This window comes from Poeciliopsis prolifica, unplaced genomic scaffold, assembly GCF_027474105.1.
Source record: "Poeciliopsis prolifica strain line A6 unplaced genomic scaffold, Auburn_PproV2 SCAFFOLD016, whole genome shotgun sequence".
Classification (NCBI taxonomy): Eukaryota; Metazoa; Chordata; class Actinopteri; order Cyprinodontiformes; family Poeciliidae; genus Poeciliopsis; species Poeciliopsis prolifica.
In genome coordinates, this window is record NW_026562391.1 from 11,716,169 (window position 1) to 11,740,878 (window position 24,710).

The 24,710-nt window shown below is 36.5% G+C and overlaps 2 protein-coding genes across 2 annotated transcripts; one reads left to right on the top strand and one right to left on the bottom strand.

Annotated features, from left to right (window-relative positions):
• The first annotated feature begins 8,753 nt into the window (after positions 1-8,753).
• Positions 8,754-20,806, top strand: adra1d (adrenoceptor alpha 1D). The gene is made up of 2 exons (XM_055041235.1): positions 8,754-9,972; positions 19,450-20,806. Exons 1-2 carry the CDS (start codon positions 8,979-8,981, stop codon positions 19,998-20,000), a joined length of 1,545 nt encoding a protein of 514 aa, XP_054897210.1. The 5' UTR covers positions 8,754-8,978; the 3' UTR covers positions 20,001-20,806.
• A 2,614-nt stretch (positions 20,807-23,420) lies between these two features.
• On the bottom strand, positions 23,421-24,479 carry LOC129367192 (5-hydroxytryptamine receptor 4). Its single transcript, XM_055041491.1, has one exon. The coding sequence runs from the start codon at positions 24,477-24,479 to the stop codon at positions 23,421-23,423; it is 1,059 nt and encodes a 352-aa protein (XP_054897466.1).
• Between the last annotated feature and the right edge of the window lie 231 nt (positions 24,480-24,710).

Sequence of the window (24,710 nt, forward strand, 5' to 3'; positions counted from 1 at the left end):
AATAATTGGAGTACTTTCTCACACACTCGTCCCTTTGGAGTGTGTCCTTTACTTTTTTTCTTTTTCTTTAAATCAGCCTTCAGAATGTTTTCAAAAAAAACAGCAGTGCAATTGGATAATTGAAATATTTTAATTCACTTCATGCAGCCTTCAATAATTAAATATTTATCACATAGACATTAGACTCTGTTACTGACCTTTACAACAGATAATGATGAGCGCACAATATTTCTTGGTTGGAGTGGATTTTAATATGAAATAATTAGGGGAACAATGACGGGTCTTGGAATGCCGAAGATTGATATCATTGGCTTCACATTAAGAGCCGCAGGCAGCACAATGATTCTTGTAATTTGGAGGAAAGCACTGAAAATGTCATAAATTCTAACTATGTACACATTGGTAAAATCATCACACTGGTGAGTAATGGATTTAGAAAAGAGTTGATGATAAAGTCAGACATGTCTCTCACTGTTCTGTTAGCAACAACATCTCTCAGAAACACAAATACACAAATGAAGCTGGCTCCATAGAGAGTCATCAAGCAAAGCCCACACCACCATGGGACATGTCTGTGTGTTGCGTTTAACAGTATTTTTGTAAGGGTCAGTGTTGACTTCAACAATTCACACACACAGACACACAAGCGCATGTACCGTGAGAAAGGCACTGCAGGGCCTCTGTGTTTTCTGGAAGACACTCAGAGTGCACAAAGCAGATGTCTCAGTAAACTTAGTCGGTGGTTTAAAGTGAAGTGAGATTTACATGGTGTCATAGAAAGGCCACAATAACACAGACGAGGATCGAAAGCAATCACTATATTCACACAGTTAAATTGAAAATTATTTATCTCTAACATATGTAAAGTAATCATTAAATTTGATCAACATGTACAATCTGACTGGGAGTGTGACATTACCCAGTTTAATGTCGTCTTAAGCTTGTTTCAAGACCTGTGCATTTTCTTCTTTTTTTAAAATTAACTTTCTACATGCCTTTTTCAAGTGACTTTTTCAAGCCCGCTATAAACATAAGTGCAGACTTAACAACATTCTCTGTGCGTGATTAATTTATAAAATATGTCTCTAACAAATAATCACTATTAGTGATCCTGGAAGTTCAGCATATCTAAATGTTAACTGGTTTGAGAAATTTGACATGTCCTGTTTCTTTCCATATTCTCACCCTTTCTCATTAATTATTACCAGGAAGCTTTAGTGAGTTTTAATCTCTTAATTAACAAGACAGCTCTGGTATTTGTTGAACTCAATAGACTTCCTATTGTACAGTTACTCAACTTGTGGCATTTTGGGGGACATATTAAATGGAAATATAATTTTTCTTTGAGGGAACTGGGTTGTTTGTGTTTTTCTATATAAAGCTCACATATCTGTGGAGTTACAGAGTTCCTCTGGATGGTGAGCAGCTCCAGAACACCTGCAGATCATCAGATCAGGTCATTCTGTGTTTGAGTGTTGAATCTCCAAGTTACCTTTAGCCCTCTGCATCTTTTGTGTTTTTCCATATGATTTGAATCCCTCACTAATGTTCCTCCTTCTAAGGTTGCACTCTGAGATTTGATCTGGATCCAGCTCTTTATGATCACCCCTTAAAGCTCAGACAAACAAGATCTCCTGGACCATCCTCCACAATCACCAGCCCACGATCTTTAATTCCCTGTATGTTCCAAAGCTCCACCTACTGCACTGGCCACTCACACCAGCAACCTAGAACCTGCTCCTCCTTTCCTGGCATTTCATTTCAATCTGCAACCACCAAGATAATTTATACCCACAACTTCTTATCACATTCATTCTACCTCTGCTTTAATCTCTGCATTGCTCTCCTAGTTATTCTCCATCCCCAGAACGCAGAGAAGCCTGGACCAAGTCATCCTCACAATTCATTTCCTACATCTAACAACAAACCTGTTTGATGTTTATTTCTCTCACCTGAGAAATTTTATGCATATGGCTCAGACTTTTACCCCAGACTATGACATTTGCTCTTCAAAAACATTAATGCAGAAGTGCAGAATATAAAACTGCAGAAACTTTGACAATCTGTTTAGCTTCTTGCAATCTCTTTATGAATGTTGAAATGTAAGGATGTGGTAAACGGCTGGAGGGATATGATATTGTCAACATGACACCCAAATTAACCTTTATAAGAAATTTTCAATTAGCTCTGGAGAATTTTGTCACACCCCATCAAACCAAACAGAATATCCTCAAATGATTCCCACATCAAAGACTCTGGGGGGGTTGTTGTTAATCTGGTGGATAATTACCTTTTGTTCATTTTTTTTCATCATGCCTCAGTTAAGTTTCTGAACTTTTAAGAATGCAGCATTATGTTCCATTGGCAGTTTATATAATCCAGATTCATTCTACTATCCATCTTGCTTTGCATCAATTATCTGCAACTTCCTATTATTGTACTTGAGCAGCATTCTTACATGTAAGCAAATGATCTTTGCAAACCAAATACAGATAAGGGAGTTTTGTACCATTAATGACCCCCTCTTACATTTGAGCCAGAACTTTGCTTGTTTCCATCTGCTGCAAGAAAAATTGCTTGAAACAAGCCAAGGTAAGCATTCAATTGTTTTCTCTGTCCAATGCTTTATAAGAAGCAGACAACAAGCAGGTACTGATTTAATGTAGGTCTCCATATCATCTGTCAGAGGACAATAGGTTGCCTCAAGATATAACCTTAGGGATTTGGAAGAAACGCTATATTTTTGGGGCGATGTCTCTACTGTTTTCTCTCTGTGCAGTCATACAGTTAGCACATTCAAAGAAGTTGCACATATCAGTCCTGCGCAAGTGTAGCTGTGTAATGGGGCATTAGTAATGTCCTTGCAAAATTTTGTATTGTAGCGTTTCATGTTATCATCCCTTATAAGTAAATCCTCTCAGTTTACATTTTCTAGTAACTGCTCAGGTGAGATCAAGCAATTTTTCAAACAAGCCTTCTAATCCATTCTTTCTTTAGAATTATAAATAATGTTGAGTCTAAAAATAATTAAATTGATCGATTGGTTTTTTTGAGCATTTGAATAGTGCTTTTTTAAATGCACATAATATTCAGGTGGGCATCTGAACAGGATATATAAAAATATAATACATATAGAATACAGTGAACCATGGCATTCTTAGTGCTTTGAATAGGACAGGGTGGAAAAACCTCCATGATAAAAGTTTATACTCCAGAGAGCTTTACTGGATAATTATACATGCTCGTCTTGCATGTGCATGAAGCATTTTGCTGTCAGTGTGTCTCTTTCTATGTGATGTAAACAAACATGCCAGGTTGAAAACTCACACATGAATGCAAGCTGAGCCAGACTGGGGTTTGAATGGTGTTAAGGAATATAAATATTTATGTAAAATGACTTCTTCATTTATTCCCAAATTTTTTTTATCAACCTACCCTCCAAGGTGCTCCTTTGGCTGTGATGAAATACTTTGGTTAGTGCTCCTGATTATTGTTTTTAAGTAATTTCTCACATTTTTAACTGTTTTTACACATGACGTTACTTTTAACGTTTACTTAAAACTCAAATTTTACCAGTAAATGAGTGCATCTTATAGAAAAGTAAAATAAAGTCAAGGAGATTTGGAAGGAGAAAAGGAGGCATGTCCAGTGGTGAGTTTTGAAAACACAAGAAACACAGAAAATACCAAGACTTAAGAACCTGTTTCAACCAGTGAATTCATAAACAACTTGTATATGTGAAGGTTGCTATGACCTCGAGAGTCCACTGGGTATAACAGCATGTTTCGCAGAAACATGACAGAAATGTACTGCAAGCATAGTCATTGCACTGCATCTCATAATATATACAACTTTCCACTTGCAGTGAGCAGTTATTGTTATTGTTGACAAACTGTTTTGTCTGATGGTTGTAAAATAGTTGTGATTATGGACGGCTTTCTGCAAATGCTAGCATAACATTTAAATCCAGGTAAACTACATTTGGATCTACAAACACAGTTTGGCATGGTGGTTGTATTAACATGATTCACCTGCTAATGGTTTTAAGCAGAAAACAGATTAATTTCTTGACAAACTTTCTCCCTTTCTAACAGGAATATGACAAATGGATATATGACTATGTTTTGGCAACAGAGGAAAAAAAATGAAAGCGAACTTTAGAAAATACTTTTGTGAGAAAAACCGTTGTTCTGGGATTGAGTGGCATGAAAGACATTACGCATTGCATTACAATAGATGACATTGTTATATGTATTGTCAAAGTTCTGCTCAGCCATTCAAGATAAAAATACAATTCAGTTTTCAGTTTAATTTTGTTTCCTGATTTAACAGTGACTAACAAGAAAATGTCTGCACAAGACAAACTAATACATTAGTTAAATAGAAATATATGTCAATTCAATCAAGTCAATAAAACATAGAGCATTCCCACCAGTTACAGAAATTCATTTTCAGTCCTAGTTATAAAACAATACGGTCAAGTTCATTGCATTATACCAATTTGAAAAACGTTTCTTATCATAGAAAATCAAATTGATTATGTTGAATGACTGACTGGTGTTGGCTTAGTGTGAGCAGCTGTCAACAACTGTGGGTATCTGAAGACAATCCAGACAAAAATACAATACATTTCATAATCTTAATACTACTTCCTGTCAGATTAAACATGATGGTATTTTACACCTAAATAATCTAAGGTCAAAAGAAGTTTTGAACTTTATATATAATAATAATAAGATTTTCTTTATGTTTTTGTTTCTCCAGCTGCCATACATAAATAGCCACAAAGTTTTTATTCTCTTTGAAACTCAAAGAGAATAAAGAGCACAGTGCATAATGCTGTTCATTTCGACTTCTTAGAGCATTTTATGTCTATCCGGACTTATGTTTCCTAGTGTTCGCTGCACCGGCAGAGCATAGGAGTCTGTGAACTGCATTCTGCTGGATAGAGTCAGGTCTGGTGCCAAGGCTTCTATGACTTGCAGATCAACAGAATTTGTGATAACACACCAATCCAGACTGGCAATCATCATATAATTTACACTGCACAGCTGCCACTTCACCAGGCGTTGTTACACCGCTTTCAAAAATCTATATTTGTCTGGGTCATAAAAACATGCAAAGTTCTATATCAACCCTGTATCTATTTCAGATTTTATGAAGCCATTTTATGTTTCTATAAAATGAAACCTTTTTAATAAGCAAAAATCGGTGTCCCTCGACAAACAAGGTTAGGCGTCTGATGAAAACAAGTATCACAGAGAGCTCGAGACACACTGGATGGCATTCTTTCATCTAAAGGTTATTATTATGATGTCAGCAAATGCTGATGGAATAAATTGTTCGTTTTTCTTCCAGCTCAAAATAATGATTAAGAGAAATCAGTGACTCTGGTGTGGTCAATCTAGGTTTCTAAGGCAGTTAAAAGGTAAAATTCAACAGTTCTGACCGCTGAGAGAAAGATGCATTTCATCTTACACCAGGTTCAAAGTTAAAACGAAAGAACGATTGCTTAATACAAAATGGATTTCATTCACTACAATTTTTTTTTCCCATGACATTCAGAGACGTTAATTTGCTTTATTTGCTCTGCATTGTATAAAATGTTGCAGTAGAAAGTGGTGAACATTTAATCTTCTGACACGTCTCACATTAAATGACATAAATAGATGACTTGACTTGTGGCTGTCTCGATATCAACATTCTGGCGAGGGGTGATAAGGAGGAATGCAGTCAAACGGCAGAGCAGATTGCTTTATTGAGAATTTGACAAAGAAAATGGCAGATTTTTTGGGAGTGTGAAAGTGCAAATAAATAATGAGTAAGTACCACAACTAATGGAACTTCAAACTTGAAAGAGCAACAGAACCCCTCCTCCTTTTCTCACTCAGCTTTAAAAATTGTAATTTAGAAATATTTAAAATAACACAGAAACAAATTGAGTTAATCTTTTTGCTTTAGATCTTTTTTATATATCTTGCAGTTGCTCTGACAAAGCTCATTCTTCAAAGTTAAGGTATATCATTACGACACAACTACATCCTTATTATCATCCAGATTATATTTCCATCATCTAAAAGAAATTACTGGATTTAACCTGTTTAGACAATTCAAAACTTGCACATGTACCAAAGGTGAGCTCCCCTTAGGCAAATGAGCTCTCCTAAATGTTCCCCTATTAGACATTTGGAGTTGTTCAAATGGATTGTGGCGGCTAAAAGTTGGAAGACCAAATGACTACCCTCTGAGCAAAAACAAAGTTCACTAAGGCTATGTTTTTATTTGTGATGAACTTAAAATCACAGCAGCAGGAAGAAGATTGGAAAGATTTTCTTGAGTCATATCCTTGTAAAGGAAATGAATAAACTCAAGCAGAGTTTTCCACAAAGCTGCAAATTTGATCTTATAAATAGAAGTTGAGCTGGAAATAATTTGAACCGTCTTTAAAGATTCAGTGAGGATGATTTAGTCAGACCACTGGAATGACTCACAATGATTTTAAAGAGAAAAGGTACTGACCTGAGACAAAATACTGATGTAAAATTAAAGCTAGATTCTTTCGTAAAGGCAACATGACAATTTAAGTTGTATAAAACCCCCACTGCAGGACAGAATCCTCAGTAAAGATGTTTCACATTGGTCTGTCTCGTTTGTAAGTCTAACATGCTTTTCAACCAAATTGGATGATGCAGATATAATTTGATAGACCTTCAATAACACTAGGTGGTAGTTTGAAAGCCCAGGCACATGACCTGAGAGACACATCACCCTTCACCTAACTCAGTGCATGACAAGTTTTTGATGAGAAATAATTAAAAAATGTTTCATCCTTCTCACCCTTAATATACTTAGGATTATTGAAGGCTGTGATCTCTAAAAATGACACAAAAGTCTTTGTTACTCTCAGTAATACATTTCCTAAAGTCAGCAATGGATCGATTATTTGGAAAATTGCTTATGTGTAAAAATATCTGCAGGTACGTGACTCCAGAGCCAATTCAGCAACAAACTGCCAGAAGAATATATTTACTGTTTCGGTCTCAGCAGTATTCCATTTGCATGGAATAAACTTCATGCAAGTGTTTCTTGTATGAAGGCACAGATTGTCTCTGAGGCACTTCGCCTCAGAGACAATCTGTGTTGCTACACCAAATAGAGAGGTACATTGGAGCTTTTGTTTTCCAACAACTTGACCTTTTCCTTGCAGGCTCCCTGGAGGTTTGGACAGGCCTGTCCTCCTTTCAAAGCGTCCTCATGCCCAGGGGATGACACCTACTATGTCTGGGAAACTTCACAGCTTGGGCCACTCATATTACAACATACTTGTAAGCACAGACTTGTTGGTTAGTTTATATAAACTACTTGATGTTGCTCTGACACATTGTCAGTGTTTCTATTTAGTCTCAGTAAGGTTTGTTTACATATTTTCTGCATTAAGAAACTAAAAAATTAATGGAGAATTATACAGCTAGTCAAAGGCCCTTGTATTTCTGAATACTAATTATTTAACGGCTAAAATGAACTTAAATAATTGTTTTTGTTTTTTTTATTAGTTTTTTTGGGTTATATTCCACAAGTCTTGTCATAAACTGTTCTTTTCTCTGCTTTTATTCAAGATGTTGCTATATTAGGTCATTCTATTATTTTTATTAATTTAATTATTATGGGTGATTCATGGCTGTTGTTATTGTCTTTGCAAGAAAAGTCAGCGCAGACCATTTTGGGAAAGCAGTTTGGCCATGCATTTTGGATGGTTGTGCACTTTTTCCATGCACACCTTACAAAACTTGCCAAACAGACAAAGCAGCAGGACTGCATTTCTGCAGGCATAAACATTGTTGAATTTATGCAGAAAGTTGATATTAATAGTAAAAATTGTAAAGGTAAAGATAAAAGTCAGAGGATCAAAGTGTACTTACAGTTGGAACAGGAAAGTGCTTAGTTTCTTCTTCTGCTACCAATTGATGAATGCAAGCAAATTTTCTTTGCAGCGCCATCTGGTGTTTAAAATGAGGGCTTGCAGTAAGCAAAGTACTTGAAGCAGTCACATGCAAGTCAAGTTTGTAGCACTTTTTAGCAACAAGCCAGTTAAAAGTGTTTTACATGATAACACCATCATGAAGTTTGGAAAAGCAAAAAGGCAGCAACCATTACATTTTTATCAAATACATCATGAAAAATAATCACCTTTTAATATTGTAATGATTTGTGATACTGTATTTAACAGTGCTCCAGGGATGATTAATCAAAGCCAAATCTAAACAGGTGATTTGGGATTTTAGTCTTAATTTTAATAAACTTGGTATTTCAGCGTCTTTGTAGTTTATGTAAGTTTGTTCCAGATTTGTGGAGCGTAAAAACTGAATGCTGCTTATCCATGCTGTCTTATTCTGGGAATGCAGAGTTGAAATGGTTGGATGTCCAGCTCAACTTCTATTTATTACCCCACTAAAGCCATATTTGTTGTTCAGCAACTACCAAACACCAATGATAAATGGGTTAAATAGTTGGTGAAAGTTTAAATTATTTTAATAGCTAAAATTTACTACTCTCCAGAATTCCTTTTTGCAGTGCATAAAGTAAAGACATTCAGAGATATATATCACTTACAGAGTGCAGATCTTGGTGAACGTGTGTAAATCTGCGCGCTCTTGTGAAGACAGTACCGGGAGTCGTGGTGTGGGTGGAGCTGCAGGTTCAGACGCGCTGTACCAGCTCTCACTCAGTTGAGCGGATGCCAGCAGTGGGAAAACCATCGCTTGGATGAAGACAGCTGAAATGGACCTAAGTGCATATTCAGTTTCTTCTTTTCTTGAATACACCGCAGAAGAACTCCAATATCATTTTCAGAAAATGTGATTTGATTTTTGTTTTCTGAACAAGCATTTTTGTGTGTGTGCGTGTGTGTGTGGGAAGTGTTGGTCTGTGTGTATGGTTCTCTTACGTCAAATACAACATGGAGTGGCAATGATGTTTTCATGAGAAAACTTAAACTAAACTTCTCTTTATGGCGAAAAATGACTGACTCTAACTTGAGGAATAAAAGCAACCATGGGCTGTATTTTGAAACGTTCAACGTGTCCGCTCTGGAGCGCATCTTTTCCGACGACAACATCACAAAATGCGGTAACTTCACCATGGGCCCGCAGGTCGTCGGCACCGGGATCTTCCTCGCCGTCTTCATCCTGGTGGCCATCGTCGGGAATATTTTGGTCATCCTGTCCGTAGTGTGCAATAAACATTTGCAGAACATCACAAACTTCTTCATCGTCAACTTGGCAATGGCAGACCTGCTGCTGAGCATCATCGTGCTGCCCTTCTCCGCATCCCTAGAGGTGCTGGGATGCTGGGTGTTCGGCCGGGTTTTCTGCAACATCTGGGCAGCTGTGGATGTGCTCTGCTGCACCGCCTCCATCCTAAGCCTCTGCATCATCTCCATAGACCGGTACATCGGAGTAAAATACTGCCTGAAATACCCGAGCATTATGACCGAGAGGAAGGCAGTTGTTATTCTGCTGCTTGTCTGGGTGTCCTCCACGGTGATCTCCGTGGGTCCCCTCCTGGGATGGAAGGAACCTCCGCCCGAGCATGAGACCGTGTGCGGGATCACAGAGGAGCCGGGTTACGCGCTCTTCTCCTCCCTCTTCTCCTTTTACCTCCCGCTCATGGTCATCCTGATCATGTATTTTCAGGTGTACATAGTGGCCCGCAGGACCACCAAGAGTCTGGAAGCGGGAGTCAAAAGAGAGAGAAACAAGTCCGCAGAAGTTGTGCTGCGGATCCACTGCCGCAGCGTGCTGGAGGACGCGCGCTCTGCCAGCTCCAAGAACAGTAAGACTCATCCGTTCAGAAGTTCCCTGTCTGTGCGGCTCATGAAGTTCTCCCGGGAGAAAAAAGCTGCCAAAACTCTGGCCATCGTGGTTGGAATGTTCATCCTCTGCTGGCTGCCTTTCTTCTTCTTTCTGCCTTTAGGTATGTTGAAGATTTATCATCGCTTCTTAAACGCTTTTTATTCAGCAGCTCTTCGATTACTGAAGCCTTCCAAACTATACGTGTGTTGTGTTACTCCAGACTCAGAGGCGTTTAAACATTTTCTATGTCAAACGCAACAACAAACTGCAGAGCTTTTTTAGGACTGTGTAAGTTAGACAGACACATCGTTTCCATTTGTCCCCCAGCCCTCTAAAAAATCTGTAAACTGGGTAATGCATGACCTTTCTGCTCTGCCAAGAGTAGAAACACATTTTGCATCAATTACATCTTTACTCTGATAGAAAGTTTCCCCCCCCACTATTCCTTGAAAAATACCATATGATTGGTTTGATTAGATTGGATGAAAATAGTCTGTGAACAAAAATGTTTCAGTCTTCTTTTAATTTTTAGTAATTTGTTCATATTTTTCTTCAAGAAAGAAAATAAGACAATTTTCCTGCTTAAAGGTGAACCTCTATCTCAATCTCAAACATTTTGCTGTCTCTAACAAGTTTTTTTTTTTTTTTACTAGTATTATTATTTACTTAGCTTACTGCATCTTTCCATCAACACTGTCTGCCTTGCATGTCCCATAACATGACGCTGCCACCACTATGCCACACCTTGGTAATGGCATGTCCAAGACAATGTGCAGTATTCTTCTATCACTAATGCTCTCTTTGTGCAGCTTGCTCCGTGTCTTGTTAGATTTGCAGCAGTGTTGTACTCTTTGCATTTTTAGATGATATATATTTAAAAAAATCTTGAAATGATCTTTTATAACCTGATTTTGCTTTGAACATTTCCACAACTTTCTCCCTAACTTGTCAGTTATGTTTCTTGGTGTTTGTGATTAGTTCACTAAATCCTTTATGGAACAGCTGTCTTTAAGGCTAAATTACACAAAGACTGCCACATTTTGCTGATTTGATAGCTTCTGAAGAAATTTCTTTGTGCATAGTTTTATTTGGGAGTATCCCATTAAAGGGGCCTGGAAACAAACATACCAGTTTTCAGATTTTACGTTTTTTAAACTTCTTTAAACCATGTATAATTTTCTTTCCATTTCATAATCATTGTTTTTTTTTGTGTGTGTTGGTCTGTCACACAAAATCTTACTACAATTCATTAAAGTTCATAATTTAAATGTGACTAAATCTGAAAAAGAATTTGAATACAAAGCACTGTAAAGAAGAATACTATTTGCCGATGATACAAGATATTTCTCATACTATCTATGGATGTTCACTGTTAATAATTGATGTATTTGCCAAATTTAGAGTGATTAAGTATTTTCTACCACTGATTTAGCTGAAAGTGCAGTGCCGTAATTAATCAGTGAGTTAACTCTAAATTAACCACAGAAACGTGTAAGGTAAGATCTCTGGTAAAATAAAAGCTAACAAAAAGGTATCTGCTCTAGTGCCTCCAGAAAGTTTATTATGGGTGAGCACTAAAAATCCTGAAATAGGCCAGAAAAGATAATTTCACTATTTTCATTAAAATTATGAAATGGTCCTGCAAATATGTGGCTCTTGCATCATTTGAACACTAAATTTATTGCTTCTTCTTTAAGACATTTTTTTTTTTTTACATAAAACCAGTTTAAAAGTATTAAGGCCATATAGTTTCACAATGATGTCAAATATTTGGAAATAACAAATTGGATGAAAAGAGTCACTTAAAAGTGGTTTGATATGAAGAAGAATAATCAGATTCCTTGTCTATCTGTGCTAAAACAGATAGACTGAACAGAACTGAACTGTTGAGACTCTTAGCAATTTAAAAGCGGTCAAACAAGCATCCTTGTTACCAACATATCATAATTCATGCCCATAATTATTCTGTATCTGTAGAAGTTACGAGAAGACCAGTATAACTTGCTTGAAAGAGAAGCCAATAGGCTGGCCTTCTTCAGTAATGAAACTAAATACTTCTAAGGCCAAAGGGCTGCAACAGCCACATTAATAGTATTTATAGAGGCTTAGTTTAATATATTTAAAAGCAGAAAAGTCATGGAAAACTCCGCATATTAAAAACCACTTCCTGCTTTTAAAACAGGGTTCTTAAACAGTCTTGAAAAGATTGGTAAAACATGATAAATATAGATTTTGCTATGTTGCACATCTGGATGGGGAGGGGAATAAGTTGTGTATGGAAAATTGTTAAATTTACAAATACCTTAACCTTTTAATCAAAAAAAGAATAAAAGTCTGACAATATGTAATGAATACAGTGGTTGATTTTCTGAGTGAATCTTGTTGAAACTAGATGCAGTTTGCTTGAGGCTGTAGGCAGAATTCACTTTGGGGGCCACTGTTCATTACAGCTACATTCCCTTTCAGTTTGAGTTGCATATACTTGATTGTTTTTCAGCATTTTTATTTGATTTTTCTGATAATATCTGTCCTTTAGCATTTTTTTAAAAATTGGGAACATCATCAGCATTTTCTGAAGACACATCTGGTGTTGCCTTTAGAATAACAATATAAAAAAAACAGATGGGGGTAAAAAGCAACTATTCATTGATTTATTAATTTTTTTCATCTTATTTTGTTTCAGCTTTGCTTGCTAAAAACCAATTTCCTAATGTTGATTGCACACATGCTTTTGACCACTTCAGAGGCAGTAGACACATGTAGCACAAATTATCAAATTATCGTTGAACTAAAACCCTGCTTACTTATTGTTTTCTTTCATATTTTGTGTGTGTGTGTGTGTGTGTGTGTGTGTGTGTCTGCGTAGGTGCGTGTGCGTGTACTTGTACTTGTTCTATGCAACACACAGAGGACCATTTTCACAACATGTAGCAACAAAGGGAGGACATTTGTGGAAAGTGGAAAGAGGAAAGTGGTTGGGTCTGGCATAAATACAGTCTCTATGGAAGTCAAAGTTCTCGGCTTGCATAGAAGTATAAGGACGTGTGTGTACAACTGGTGCAACCATCAACCTTTTCTTTGAGAGTAAAATGTTTTCTTTGATTTTCCTATAATTTTCTAATGAAAACTTTGTAGAAATCTTCGAAGACAAGAGTTTGAAATGTCTCTCTTCAGTGCTACAAGAATGACATTTGGGAAGTGTGATAGCACACTGGCAGAGTAACATTCTGTCGCCTCTCATGGCAAAAGGCTGAAAACATGCCTCTGAAGGGAATCAAACTGAAGTTCGATCAATGTGTTTGATTGATTGTAAAAGCTATTTTGAACAATTTCCAAGTATCCCATCAAGTCTTTTGATATCTCACTCCATTCTTACTTTGGAGTTGTTCAGCAAAGACAGGGAATTATGCAAAAACAGAAGCTGCTGCCACTGATTACATCATTTGTTCAATAGAAGAGAAATTGGCAAGTGTATATCTATGCAAAGTGTTGTAGAGATAATTATTCCTTGTGATTATAGACGTGTAAACACACAAATGAGCCTTATTACAATTCCCACAGCAACCAAACACTCCAGTCTTTAATAACAGGACTCAAATGATTAATCCATTTGTCTTATGAAGCACATTTAAGTTCTCAAACTAAATTTGTGATAAAAAAAAAACAAATAAGTTTAATATAATCTCTGTTGTTGAAATAACTGATTCCTTATGAGCCTTAATAGCTTCTAATAGGCTTTATTAATCAGAAAAAGGCGTGTCTAGAATATAATTTTGCAGTTAGTTTGTAAAGCTTAAAACCCTTTGAGCTGAAATGAAATTAACTTTTCAAGCTGCTGCCAGCCTTTGCTAGGATTCTCTTGTGAAAGACATTTTAAATATCAATTGGATTTTCTTGGTGAAGTAAGGGTAAATAAAAAGAATTAAAAAATCAGTCTTGGTTAACACCATCTGTTCAGCAGATCTTTTGCCACAGTGCAGGGTGGTACGCCGACTTCCTCTTAGCATTTATTTGAAAACATAACATCCCCACAGGGATTAATGACGTATCATCTTATCCCTCTCTGTGGGCTGACTGCTAAATGACAGATTGATGATTATGGAGGATCTTGCTTGCACATACTCAGTCACACTGATTTTGGTCGATTGAGGAGATAATCATTAATGAGTAACCTTTTACAGAGAGACAGAGGTGTAATTTTAGCACTCAGGGCCAACAGGGTTTTCTGTCTGCGATGATGCAAATAAAGTCGTAACAGTCTGTCTCATCTTTAAATTATACAGGTTAGCTCTGACAATATGTGTCCTTAAAATGGAAGTGCTTTAGACAAAGAGTTAGTCAAAAATGCAGAAAAAAAAAATAGTTTTAAAAATCATGTTTGTCTTGAAAAAAGCTCTCATTTAAAAGGTGGATCCTGACAAATTAAACTGTAAAAATTCACCACAATATTGACTATTTTTGTGGTTAATATAAAAAAAAAATATCGGCATTAAATAGGATTTTTGCACAGCCTCAGGAGGACATCACATGATGGAGACCCCAGAACTTGTAAAGCAGTTTGCTTGTAAAATATAATGCTTTTCAGACTCTAGAACAGTTACTTCATGACATTACTGTATAAGTACTGTATAAGTACAGTAACATCATGAAGACATCATGTGCTTCATGATGTCTTCTAAACGATTCAACAAAAAAAAAAAAGAAAAGCAAGCAACCAAAACAAAATGCTACCTCCTTCCTTGAATTGTTTATGATCTTATTTACAGGATTCCTATCTTGTACAAAACAAGATGTTCAACAACATGAGCTTTACCGCTGGGCTCACTTGTGACAATTTGCTTATAGTCTTCAAGGCAAAGCAAGTACATAATTGCGAGAGGATGCAAAACCTATTACGTTTAGAAAGGTAACCTAAATGAAAAAAAATGTCCCCATTAAATTAAAAGTCTAAACTTGAACTGTTTGATAACAGAAACCAGGGAAGTGGGCCCAAGAATAAATCACTCATCGCTTTATTTCAAGGCAATAACATTAATCACCTAAAAAAAACAAACAAACAAATTAAATACAATTTCTCATCTGCTGCTGAGACGTACTACCAGTGCTGTGCTGCGCCATCTGTTAGGAGCATCTTGATCACTAAGACACCGCTGCTATATGAGAGTCATTAAGATTGACAAATATAATTCACTGTGAACAATGGAGATTTTACACTCTCCTAATATCACCACAGACACCGGGACATTGTCTGTGTCGGTATTAGGAGACTGGTTGTCAGTCCACAGCCTCGATAACTTTTAAGAACACCGTTAATTGAAATATATGAAATATTGTTTCCATCCCAAATACCTCCCAATATATAGAGCTCAAGACGAAATGAAGAGCTCACTGATTCTTATAGAAAAACTTCCTGAGTTAAAATGCCTTGCTGCTGAAATGTGCTATACAAATAAAATATTATTTGATTTTTTTTATTTCAAAACATTCGTATTGTCTCTAAATTAAAACAGTACTTGAAAGGTCTGAAAGCACTGCGTCTTTTGCGTGATTTAGATCATTTCTCATTGTCTACAAATAAATACAAGATTTTTGCTTGGAATTTCAGAAGCATCTTGTCATAGTTCATATCATAAAATAACAATATTCAATTTACTCAAACATTTACATATAAAAAGTCAAATCAGAGAAACTGATCATTTTAAGGAGTCTCTTAATTTTTTCCTAAGGTGTTTATATGTAGAAACTTCCCATTTGCAAGTATTCAGTACTTGGAAGTGTTTTAAAAATATTCTGATTTGTTAAAGTGTGGTCATATAAACCGCTTCGTAGTTTATGATATATTTGTAGTCAGTAAGGCAGAGATAGTAGCATGTATTCACTGAATTCAATCAAAGTACCAGGTGACCACTTGAGACCAAGATTTGAAGGGTTAAATAAAAAAAAAAAAATTAAAAAACCTACATGTGCCTCAAATTTGAAATTTGAAAGAGATAACTCCCAAAAGCGTTCCACCAGAGAGCTGTTCAGGATGATCTCTGCTCACATGAAAAGAGTCATCAGAAAAACTTTCCTGAGAATCATGACAGATCTCCAGACTCCTGGGTGAGATTCTGTATTTAATCAAAAGTGCTCAGGCTTTGCTTCTATTCACAGTTTGCCTTGAAAGGTAAATCTGTGTACGTACTGAAACACCAAAGTAAGATAGGATTCAAAAAGCCTTGCAGACATAAAAAAAAAAAAAAAAAACGTAAACAAGTTGAAGGCAGTAAACAAGCAAAGTGGGGGAGAAAAAATCAACCTGTTGTCATGGTGCTTGGTCTTGCGTCAGAGTGGTGAATCATGTGGTGTCTGCCTTGAAGGTAACGTCATTTTATTAAGAAAAATCTGTGTAAAAACCTTCCTTCAATATCTCTATTTATATTAAGTGAGCAGATCTGAATTGGTGAATATTTCTTGTCAAAGTTAAAAGTGAGATATAAATAACAGTCCTGTAAAAAAAAAAAACTCCTCTTGTAGGCTCTATTTTATGGTTCAGTAGATGACAAATTCATCCTCTGTGCATTTGTTGGTACACAGTGTGTTGTCAGTCGATGATACCAGAACAGCATGAGACCATCGCTATGAAAATTACATAGAAGGCATTTCCACGCAAGACAATTGAACTTCTCGGTTTGACATTAGCATGCTGCCAAGCAGCCACTGTGTCACTGTTCAGTTCTGTGTGACATATAAAGCCTTGAATGGAGGGTTGTCAGGATAGGTGGGAGAAGAGTAAGCAATCAGAACCAAAACATTCAAGTGAATACAGTATTTTACAGCAAAACCAGATTTTAGAAAGAAACAACGCTGTTTTTTTTGTTGTTGTGCTCAAGGTGAAGCTGAGCTCAAAATTTTAAATACTTCCTTCTACAGCACACATTATTTGCAGCACCTTTGTTTTTCTTTTTTAGAAAGAAACTGGACTCTTACTTTTAAAAAAGATGAAAGAGTGGAGTGTACAGAATGCTACAAACATCAACAACCCATTTGTAAGAAAGCTTTTTTTTATGTTTTAGTTTAATTGCAGGTAAACATAAAAAGTACCAAACCTTTAATCTCTGGACTACAAGCAGTCCCAAAGTACAACCTCATACATCTCTTGAAGTATGGTGACCCAAAATAGTGCACAGTCACTGATGGTCAAGAAAATTTTACAGCAATATCAAAGTGCCTTGCAAAAATATATATATAAAACATATTTTTGTGTTCTGTTTTGTTAATAGAATGAGTAAAGTGCTACATTATTTTTCAGTGAAAAAGAGGTACAAAAATAATTGCAAATGAATTTCTGAAAAGTGTGGTGTCATTGCTTTGTATCTTGGTAACTGTTGCATTTTGCAGATTAAGGAGTTCCTTCACACAAAGTGCATGGATAAGCATCTGTAGATTTTGGACTTGGACGTTGGCCTGTATTTTAACTAGGCAATGTAACACAATATGTTATTTGTTAGTAAATTACTAAAATAATGAACTTGTATTTTTACCCATGAACATATTCACTGTCCTGCTCAAAAGAAACAATCCCTCAGCATAATGTAGATATTCCCTCGTTTCATTGTGGACATGGTGTGTTTACTGTGACATGCAGTGTTAACTTTTCTTCCTAGTTTCCTGCGTCCTCTACATTTTTTTTCAACAATGGGTATTTTTTCAACCCACTTCCAAAAGTAAGTTTCAGTGGATGGCCATATTTTGGCAAATTTACATTTGTGTCATGCTCTTAACCGTTGAAATTGTTGCACCACAAACTACTCAATGAAATGTTCAAACTTGGGATGTTCGTAACTTGATTGAAATTTCTCCACAATGTTCTCCCTGAGCTTTCAGTTGTATTTATTAGTCTTCATATTGCTTGCTCACTAACATTCTCCAGCACAGCAGCTCCCAACTCTCGTCCTCAAGGACACAGCCATGCAATCATTTGAACTGACGTATCTGAAACATGTAGGACAAGGGGGGCAGAGGGCCGGCGTTGAGAACCACAGCTCTCACAAATCTCTGAAGCTTTCACAGAACACAGCAGCAGTTCACAACAAATGTTATCTAAAGGCACTTTACAAATATATATATATATATATTTCAATTCTATTTCACGTACAGTCCAGTTGATCCTAGAGTTCAAATATTAATGTTGTGGACCATCTTTCACAGCTTCACTGCTTTTCTGGGTTCCCTGTCTGCCCACTTTCCGATGCTCGATTAAAGCTCCCTCGAAAAACTTTTCTTTCCTCAGAGGTTTTGCACAACCAGAAGTTATTATTCAGCCGGCAGTATAACCCAATCCATGTTCCATCTAATATCTTTTCTGTTTATGATGGATGCTGCCCTAAAATAAAACCTGGATCTTTCCCTGCATGTGCACATTCCCACGCCGTTCATAAACTACTTGCCGTTTTGCATCCTGAGTATCTGAGCGATTTCTGCATGTGGGTCAGGAAGCTTACAAGGGCATGAGAGCTTGGCATGCCCATGCTTAAAAGAATCTGTCTTTCACTTCAGCCTGGGTCCAATGAAATAGGTAAAAAAAAAAACTAATAAAAACGCGTAAGTGGACTAACATTTCTGATTGATTGACTACTTTATTTTGAGCTTTCAAAATATACATCATGCCTACTATGCATGCAGATTTAGCGCTGAGTTTCATGTCTGGATACCTCATTGAATTTCCACAAGAATTTGAATTTGAGTACATATCATAAAAGTAATTTTCTCACAAAATAATAATCTTCTTTATAAATTCAAGCATATACCCAAGATGTAAGACAAGAAAGGTTGATAAAAGAAGCTACACAGATTTTACCCTCCTGTTAACAACCATCTGCTACTCTGTGTTGGTCTTTTACCAAACTCCCAAGAAATATATTGACATTTGTGGCAAATGGAAAGACAGTTTGTGGGTGGGAATGCTTTTAAGTTCACAATACCACTGAACCCACTGCATAGTATATTGAGTTTGACCCCAGGAGAAAATATTGAGATGATGGAAGTCCAGTTATTACAGATTATGCTACGCATAGCAAGGACAATTTTAACTCTGTCCTGGCTCAAGCTTTTTTCTCCCACCCTTCCACAATGGCAAGAAAGATTGAAGAATGTGTATATAATGGCAAATAATAATAGCAAAACTTCATGTAAAAATTGACAATTTTCTGAGTGTATGGGCCCCAGCTATTTCCCACTTTGAATGGCCACATGGATAAAGATGCTATGGGTTATAAAAAGCTGTGTCAGTGTTCCCATTCTATGTCTTTTTCTTTTAATGGAAGACACTGGATATGTAGACCTCCCTTTCATGTGAGCCCATGAGGAGCTTTCTAAGAAAAGTCAATTGCCAAAATAGATTTAAATGTTTACTGAGTCCCCACACCCCTTTTTTTTGTTTCTCTCTCTTTTCCATTGTACTACGTAAGTGCATGTATTAATATACACATGCATATATGTCGGATTCATAATATTCTTAAATAATGTTTAAAAAAGACACTACTTCAGGAAAAGAAAATGTAAGAATTCTCTTACTGTGCAAAATTTATATTTCATTTTGTCTGCATCTGTTTTTCAGGCTCTTTTTTCCCAGCACTGAAACCATCAGAATCTGTGTTTAAGTTTATCTTTTGGCTGGGATACTTCAACAGCTGCATCAACCCAGTGATCTACCCCTGCTCCAGCAAAGAGTTCCAGCGGGCGTTCACTCGGCTCCTCAGATGCCAATGTCACCAAAAGAGGAGAGTCCTGCGCCGCTTCTATGACCAGAGGTGGAGAACAGCTGTAAAGGGAATGACCAGGGATCAGATGAGGGACTACGCTGCTGGCTATCCAATGCACGAATCTTGTGGAAGGTCATTGATACACCAGAGGAAACACTGCTCCCTGGGGTTAAAGAAATTGAGCTTTTTTTCACCCCTGCAAAAGTCCTCCTTCCAGTTCAAAGAAAAAGTGAACGATCTCTCCAATAAAATAAAAGGAGGAACAGGAAAAGGCACCCCACCTGCCCTGGGTGAGACTGAAACAGTGGAAACAGTCTCTATGGGGATTTACAATTCCTGTGAGCAGAGCAGTTTTCAGTTCTACGATTTGGCAGAGTGTTACGGCCTTAAAGAGACTGACATTTAGAAAGCCTCTGAGGACACTTAGCTATTTTCAAAGGACCATGCTGCTCCTTCCCTCTAGACACTGTGATGGAGCACACTTCTGTGGTCAGAAAATACAAAGAACAGCAAAACTAACAGTAATGACTTGATACCAGCACAAACTGGACTTAACCTTCGTTTCATTGCAAGTTTTGTTTATGTACATGATGTGGATAAAAAGTACAGTTTTGACTCCCTGGATTTATATTTAGTCGTTTTAACACATGTTCATGTTCCTCAGCCCATAACGTGGGTTAGTCTGTGTTGATGTGTTTTGTTAAATTATATTTCTGACAGCCTCCTTGTGTTCAATTATTAGACGACTGATGATGTGTATAATGCAACTGTGACATTATATACATTTATACAGATGAAAATAAAATAAGAGGAACAACAATCTTTCAGCTGCTTGGAAAAAGTGTAAGCATAAAAGTCAAAAGTGCAATTTTTATTGTCGACTCAAACTTTGGAGTGTAATATATCAGAAATATTATATTCCTTCCGAATTCTTTGTAAAGTTTGTCTTCTGTTGCATTTGTAGAGCAATCTGATACAAATATATACATCAAAATGTAATTTGCCCTGGCAAGTGATCGCAAATGTGAAATAAATGTGCTTCTTTGTGTTTTGTAATGTAATGTTTTTGTCAGATGTAACGCAAAATAAAAAGGGAGAAAAAATATTTGAGAGAAAAAAATATTTAAGAAAAATATTTTTATGCTTGACAAAAGAACACACTGTTAAATGAATCCACTGAATTTAGAAAATGTCATTGTTTGATTTGGACCTTTTTCTCTATGAGACCATTCATATATTGTTTTGATTCAAGGTTATGCTTTGTATGTTCTATAAATTATTCTTAAAAGCAATTCATTAAATGTACAATCTCTATTTTATACGGCTGTGCACAACTAATGTTGCCGTTTCGTTCTAAACTAAAGATCTATTTCACAGTTTTAACGAGAATCTTTATTACAATTGTGTACACAACAAATGGGAGCACAGAAATAAATCAGTGGTTAGTGAAAATTAAGAATAGTCATCAAATGTAAAAATAAAACGTTCATATTCGGTTTCCATAAACAAGGGAGGTGAGGAGCAATGGAAGAAAAGAGTATACCATAGCTGGCCTTTATGCTAGAAGTGTTTATCTGTGTGCAACCACTGCACTATTTATCCATTCAGTTAACTACTTTCCAACAAGGTTTGTATTCATAGAACTTTTTAGAGGGGTTTTGGAGAACACAGCAAGGAGTATGTGGCGTTTACTCTGCCAACAAGATTTTTGGATCTCCATCTGGTGGGATCTGATGACCCCTGTTGGTAGCAGACCTACACAATCCCAGACTGCCGGTATTTACTCAACATTCAAAGATAAAGACAGAGGATAAAGAAGGGTAAGAAAAAGTAGACACACCCAGAATCAGAATATATTTTTAGAAGTATCTCTTATATTTACTCACTCATTCCTGAAAAAAAACAAAAAAGGGTGAAAGAAAAAACTTTTCAAAGCTTTTTACCAACTCTTGTCAGAAAAGTCATCCACAGCCATATGTTGATTCCACTTTCACAGCTTGCAGTTACATGAAGCATCAGAGGGAGCCAAAGTGACAGCCTGCCCAGACTCCTAATTGTGAACTGACAGCTTTGATCCTGTTTTAAATATATGACTCTGAGTGAGGCTCTGCGTTAATAAACAGACTGCAGCTGGTGGCTGATTATTTTGAGAAGGACTCATTTGCAGTGCAATCTGGGCACTCAGTATCCAGGATTAAGCTACAATTTACATTAGGAGGCAGTATGCAGAAGAACACAGACCTTCAAGTTATGTTTTCGAAAGCCAATTCTTTCACCTTACTGCATACAGTATTAGACATATAGTGAATTATGCTTTCAACATTTAGAAGCTGTCAGCAGATGTGCATGTAGCATCACACAAAACCATATTCTTGTTTTGAATAGCTTGAAATTAAGTAGACAGGCGTTTTGCTTTTTTTTTTTAAATCAATCAATCAGTCAATCAAGTTTATTTGTATGGCAACAAGGCAGTTCAAAGTGTTTACATAATAAAAACATAAAAATATTATAAACACACAATAATACAGTCACCAATTATGAAACCAGTAATGGACATTGCATTTTATCAAGTGCCATCTTTGAAATCATCAATAAACATCAAAATTAATGTTCCATTAATGACTATTAATTTTATTTAGTACGTTTAGAACATACAAGTATCTTGTGTATTAATTTAAAACATTTGAAAGAGAAACAAAATATGTCCCAATAAATAAATAAACAGATAAATTAGGACTTTTTCTTGCTTTAGGTTCTGATGTGAGGCCGACTGCAAAGGGAAACTGTAATCAGTGCGTCCGACTATTTTTTACAGGTTTGTTTGATATATCTAGATAATCACTTGGTTATCATTATAAAGAATTTGTTGTTACATAGTCATATGTAGTTTATGCTTCAAAAATCAGTTTTGTGTCTTCTGCTCACCTTAATCCTTTAGTAAGGTGATGACTGAAACCAGTTTAGTAACTGGTTTCAAGCTAGTTTCAAGCTATGTGAAACTTAATATTACCTATAATATCACCTATAATATCAAGTTTTGTTGATCCATAGGTGAATGGTTCAGCATGATGTAAATGGTTCAGCATGATGTAAATAAACACACCATGCTTATAAACTACACACAGAATAATATGCGTTTTTTATGAAAAATCTTAATACTGGACAAAAACTAATTGAACTGAATTTTCCATTTACATTTATACCAGTACCATTAATGCTCACTGCTGCAAATTAAAATAAAACAGAACGGAATAGAAACTTTATCATCTTAAATTGGATTTAGTAAAACATGACATTGTTCATTTACATTAGTCTATAAACAGAAGATGAAATACGCAAACTTTTTCCAAATATACCAGAACAATATCGAAAGCATTTACATTTTATATCAGAGAAAATAAAAAAAAATGTTCACCTGCAGCTTATCACAGTGTGCAATATTTAATGTGTGCAATGGTAAGCATGACCAACTGAACCTTTTCATAAGAGAAACACAAAAGCTTTTTACTGTTCACATTTAGAAAGAAAATATGACAGTTTGAAACCTGTGGTTTGAAAGGTTTGTTTATGAGACTAATTGTTTTCAGTGAAAGGACTTTAATTAAAGTTTAGTTAAATTTTTTAAGGGTTAGGTAGCATCTACCTAGTAGTGGAGATAAAAAAAATTTTATGGGGGTGGTCAGGCTGGAACTGCTGCCCTCTCAGGGCTCTGGCGAGTGTTCTGGAGTTTGATTCAATATTGTCACCCAAAAGTCTTGCTCTTATTTGAGGTTTTTATAACTACACAAAACACATACAGATGCCTTAATTTCACAATGATTCTACATTAGTTTTTCTCTTTCTTAGAATGCGACAACTCCATTCCGGACGATATTCCAGGCAGACACACTTTGCAGCTGAGAAACATGAGGAACGCCCTACGAAAGCAGCGATTGAAAAATCCATACAGGAAGGGATTTAAAGATGAGTTTATATATCCCAACCAGAGAAAAACATCCCAAACGATCCCTTCGGTGGTGTACTCAATGAATGGATCCACAATGTTGACAGTGAAGAAAGGCATCCAGAAGATAAGGAAAACTCCCATTATGATGCCTAAAGTTTTTGCGGCCTTTCCTTCCCTCTTCATAGTATTGCGGTGTCTTTTTTTCTTGCTTGAGTCTTTGCCCACTCCAGCAGCCATTTGGCTTTCCATGGCACTAATCTGCTTGGCCTGTCGCTTCGCAGCTTTGAAGATCTTCCAATATGCCATGAGCATAATAGCCATTGGCAAGTAAAAGGCTACCAAAGAGGCCATGACAGCATAAACACGGCTGACCAAGAACACACACACGTCTGAAGGAATAAAGATGTCAACATCAGCAACATGAAGATCTAGCATTATGGGGCCAAATGAAATGAGCATAGGAACAGTCCAACAAATGGCAATGAGGAGAGCTACATGACTGTTGGACATCTTTAGGGAGTAAATCAGGGGATTGCAGACCGCATAATACCGATCAAAGGCAATGCAGCTGAGATGGAAGATAGAGGCAGTACACAGCATGACATCTAGGCTGGAATGAAGCCTACAAAAAAGAGAACCAAAGTACCAACATCCCTCAACAGTTCGAATCATGCTAAAAGGCATCACTAGCAGCCCAACAAGGCAGTCAGCCACTGCAAGGGACAGAACAAAAGAATTTGTTGGAGACTGTAGCTGTTTAAAGTAGGAAATAGACAAGACAACTAAGAAGTTGCCCACAACAGTGCAGCCTGTGCCAACTGAGAGGAAGGCATACAGGAAAATCCGTGAGATGTGGCTCCTCAGTGTGGCGCATGATGGTAGTTCAATATGAAGAGAAGTGTTATCATTTCCAAGCCATGCCAGACTGCTGTTCTCCATGGTCTGCTCAAACCTGTCAAAACACGCATTCAGATGTGAATACAGAAACACATGAAAAATACCTTCAAAGAATTTTTATTTTACATTAGCCAAAATATGGACGTTGGCCTCATGGAGTTTGGCCATAAGGCTGTGACCTTATGGAGTTTATTGATATAAACTCCATAAGTTTATATCAAACTCCATAAAGTATCTATGTAGTATTGTGAACAGAAAGATGAGAAAAAACAG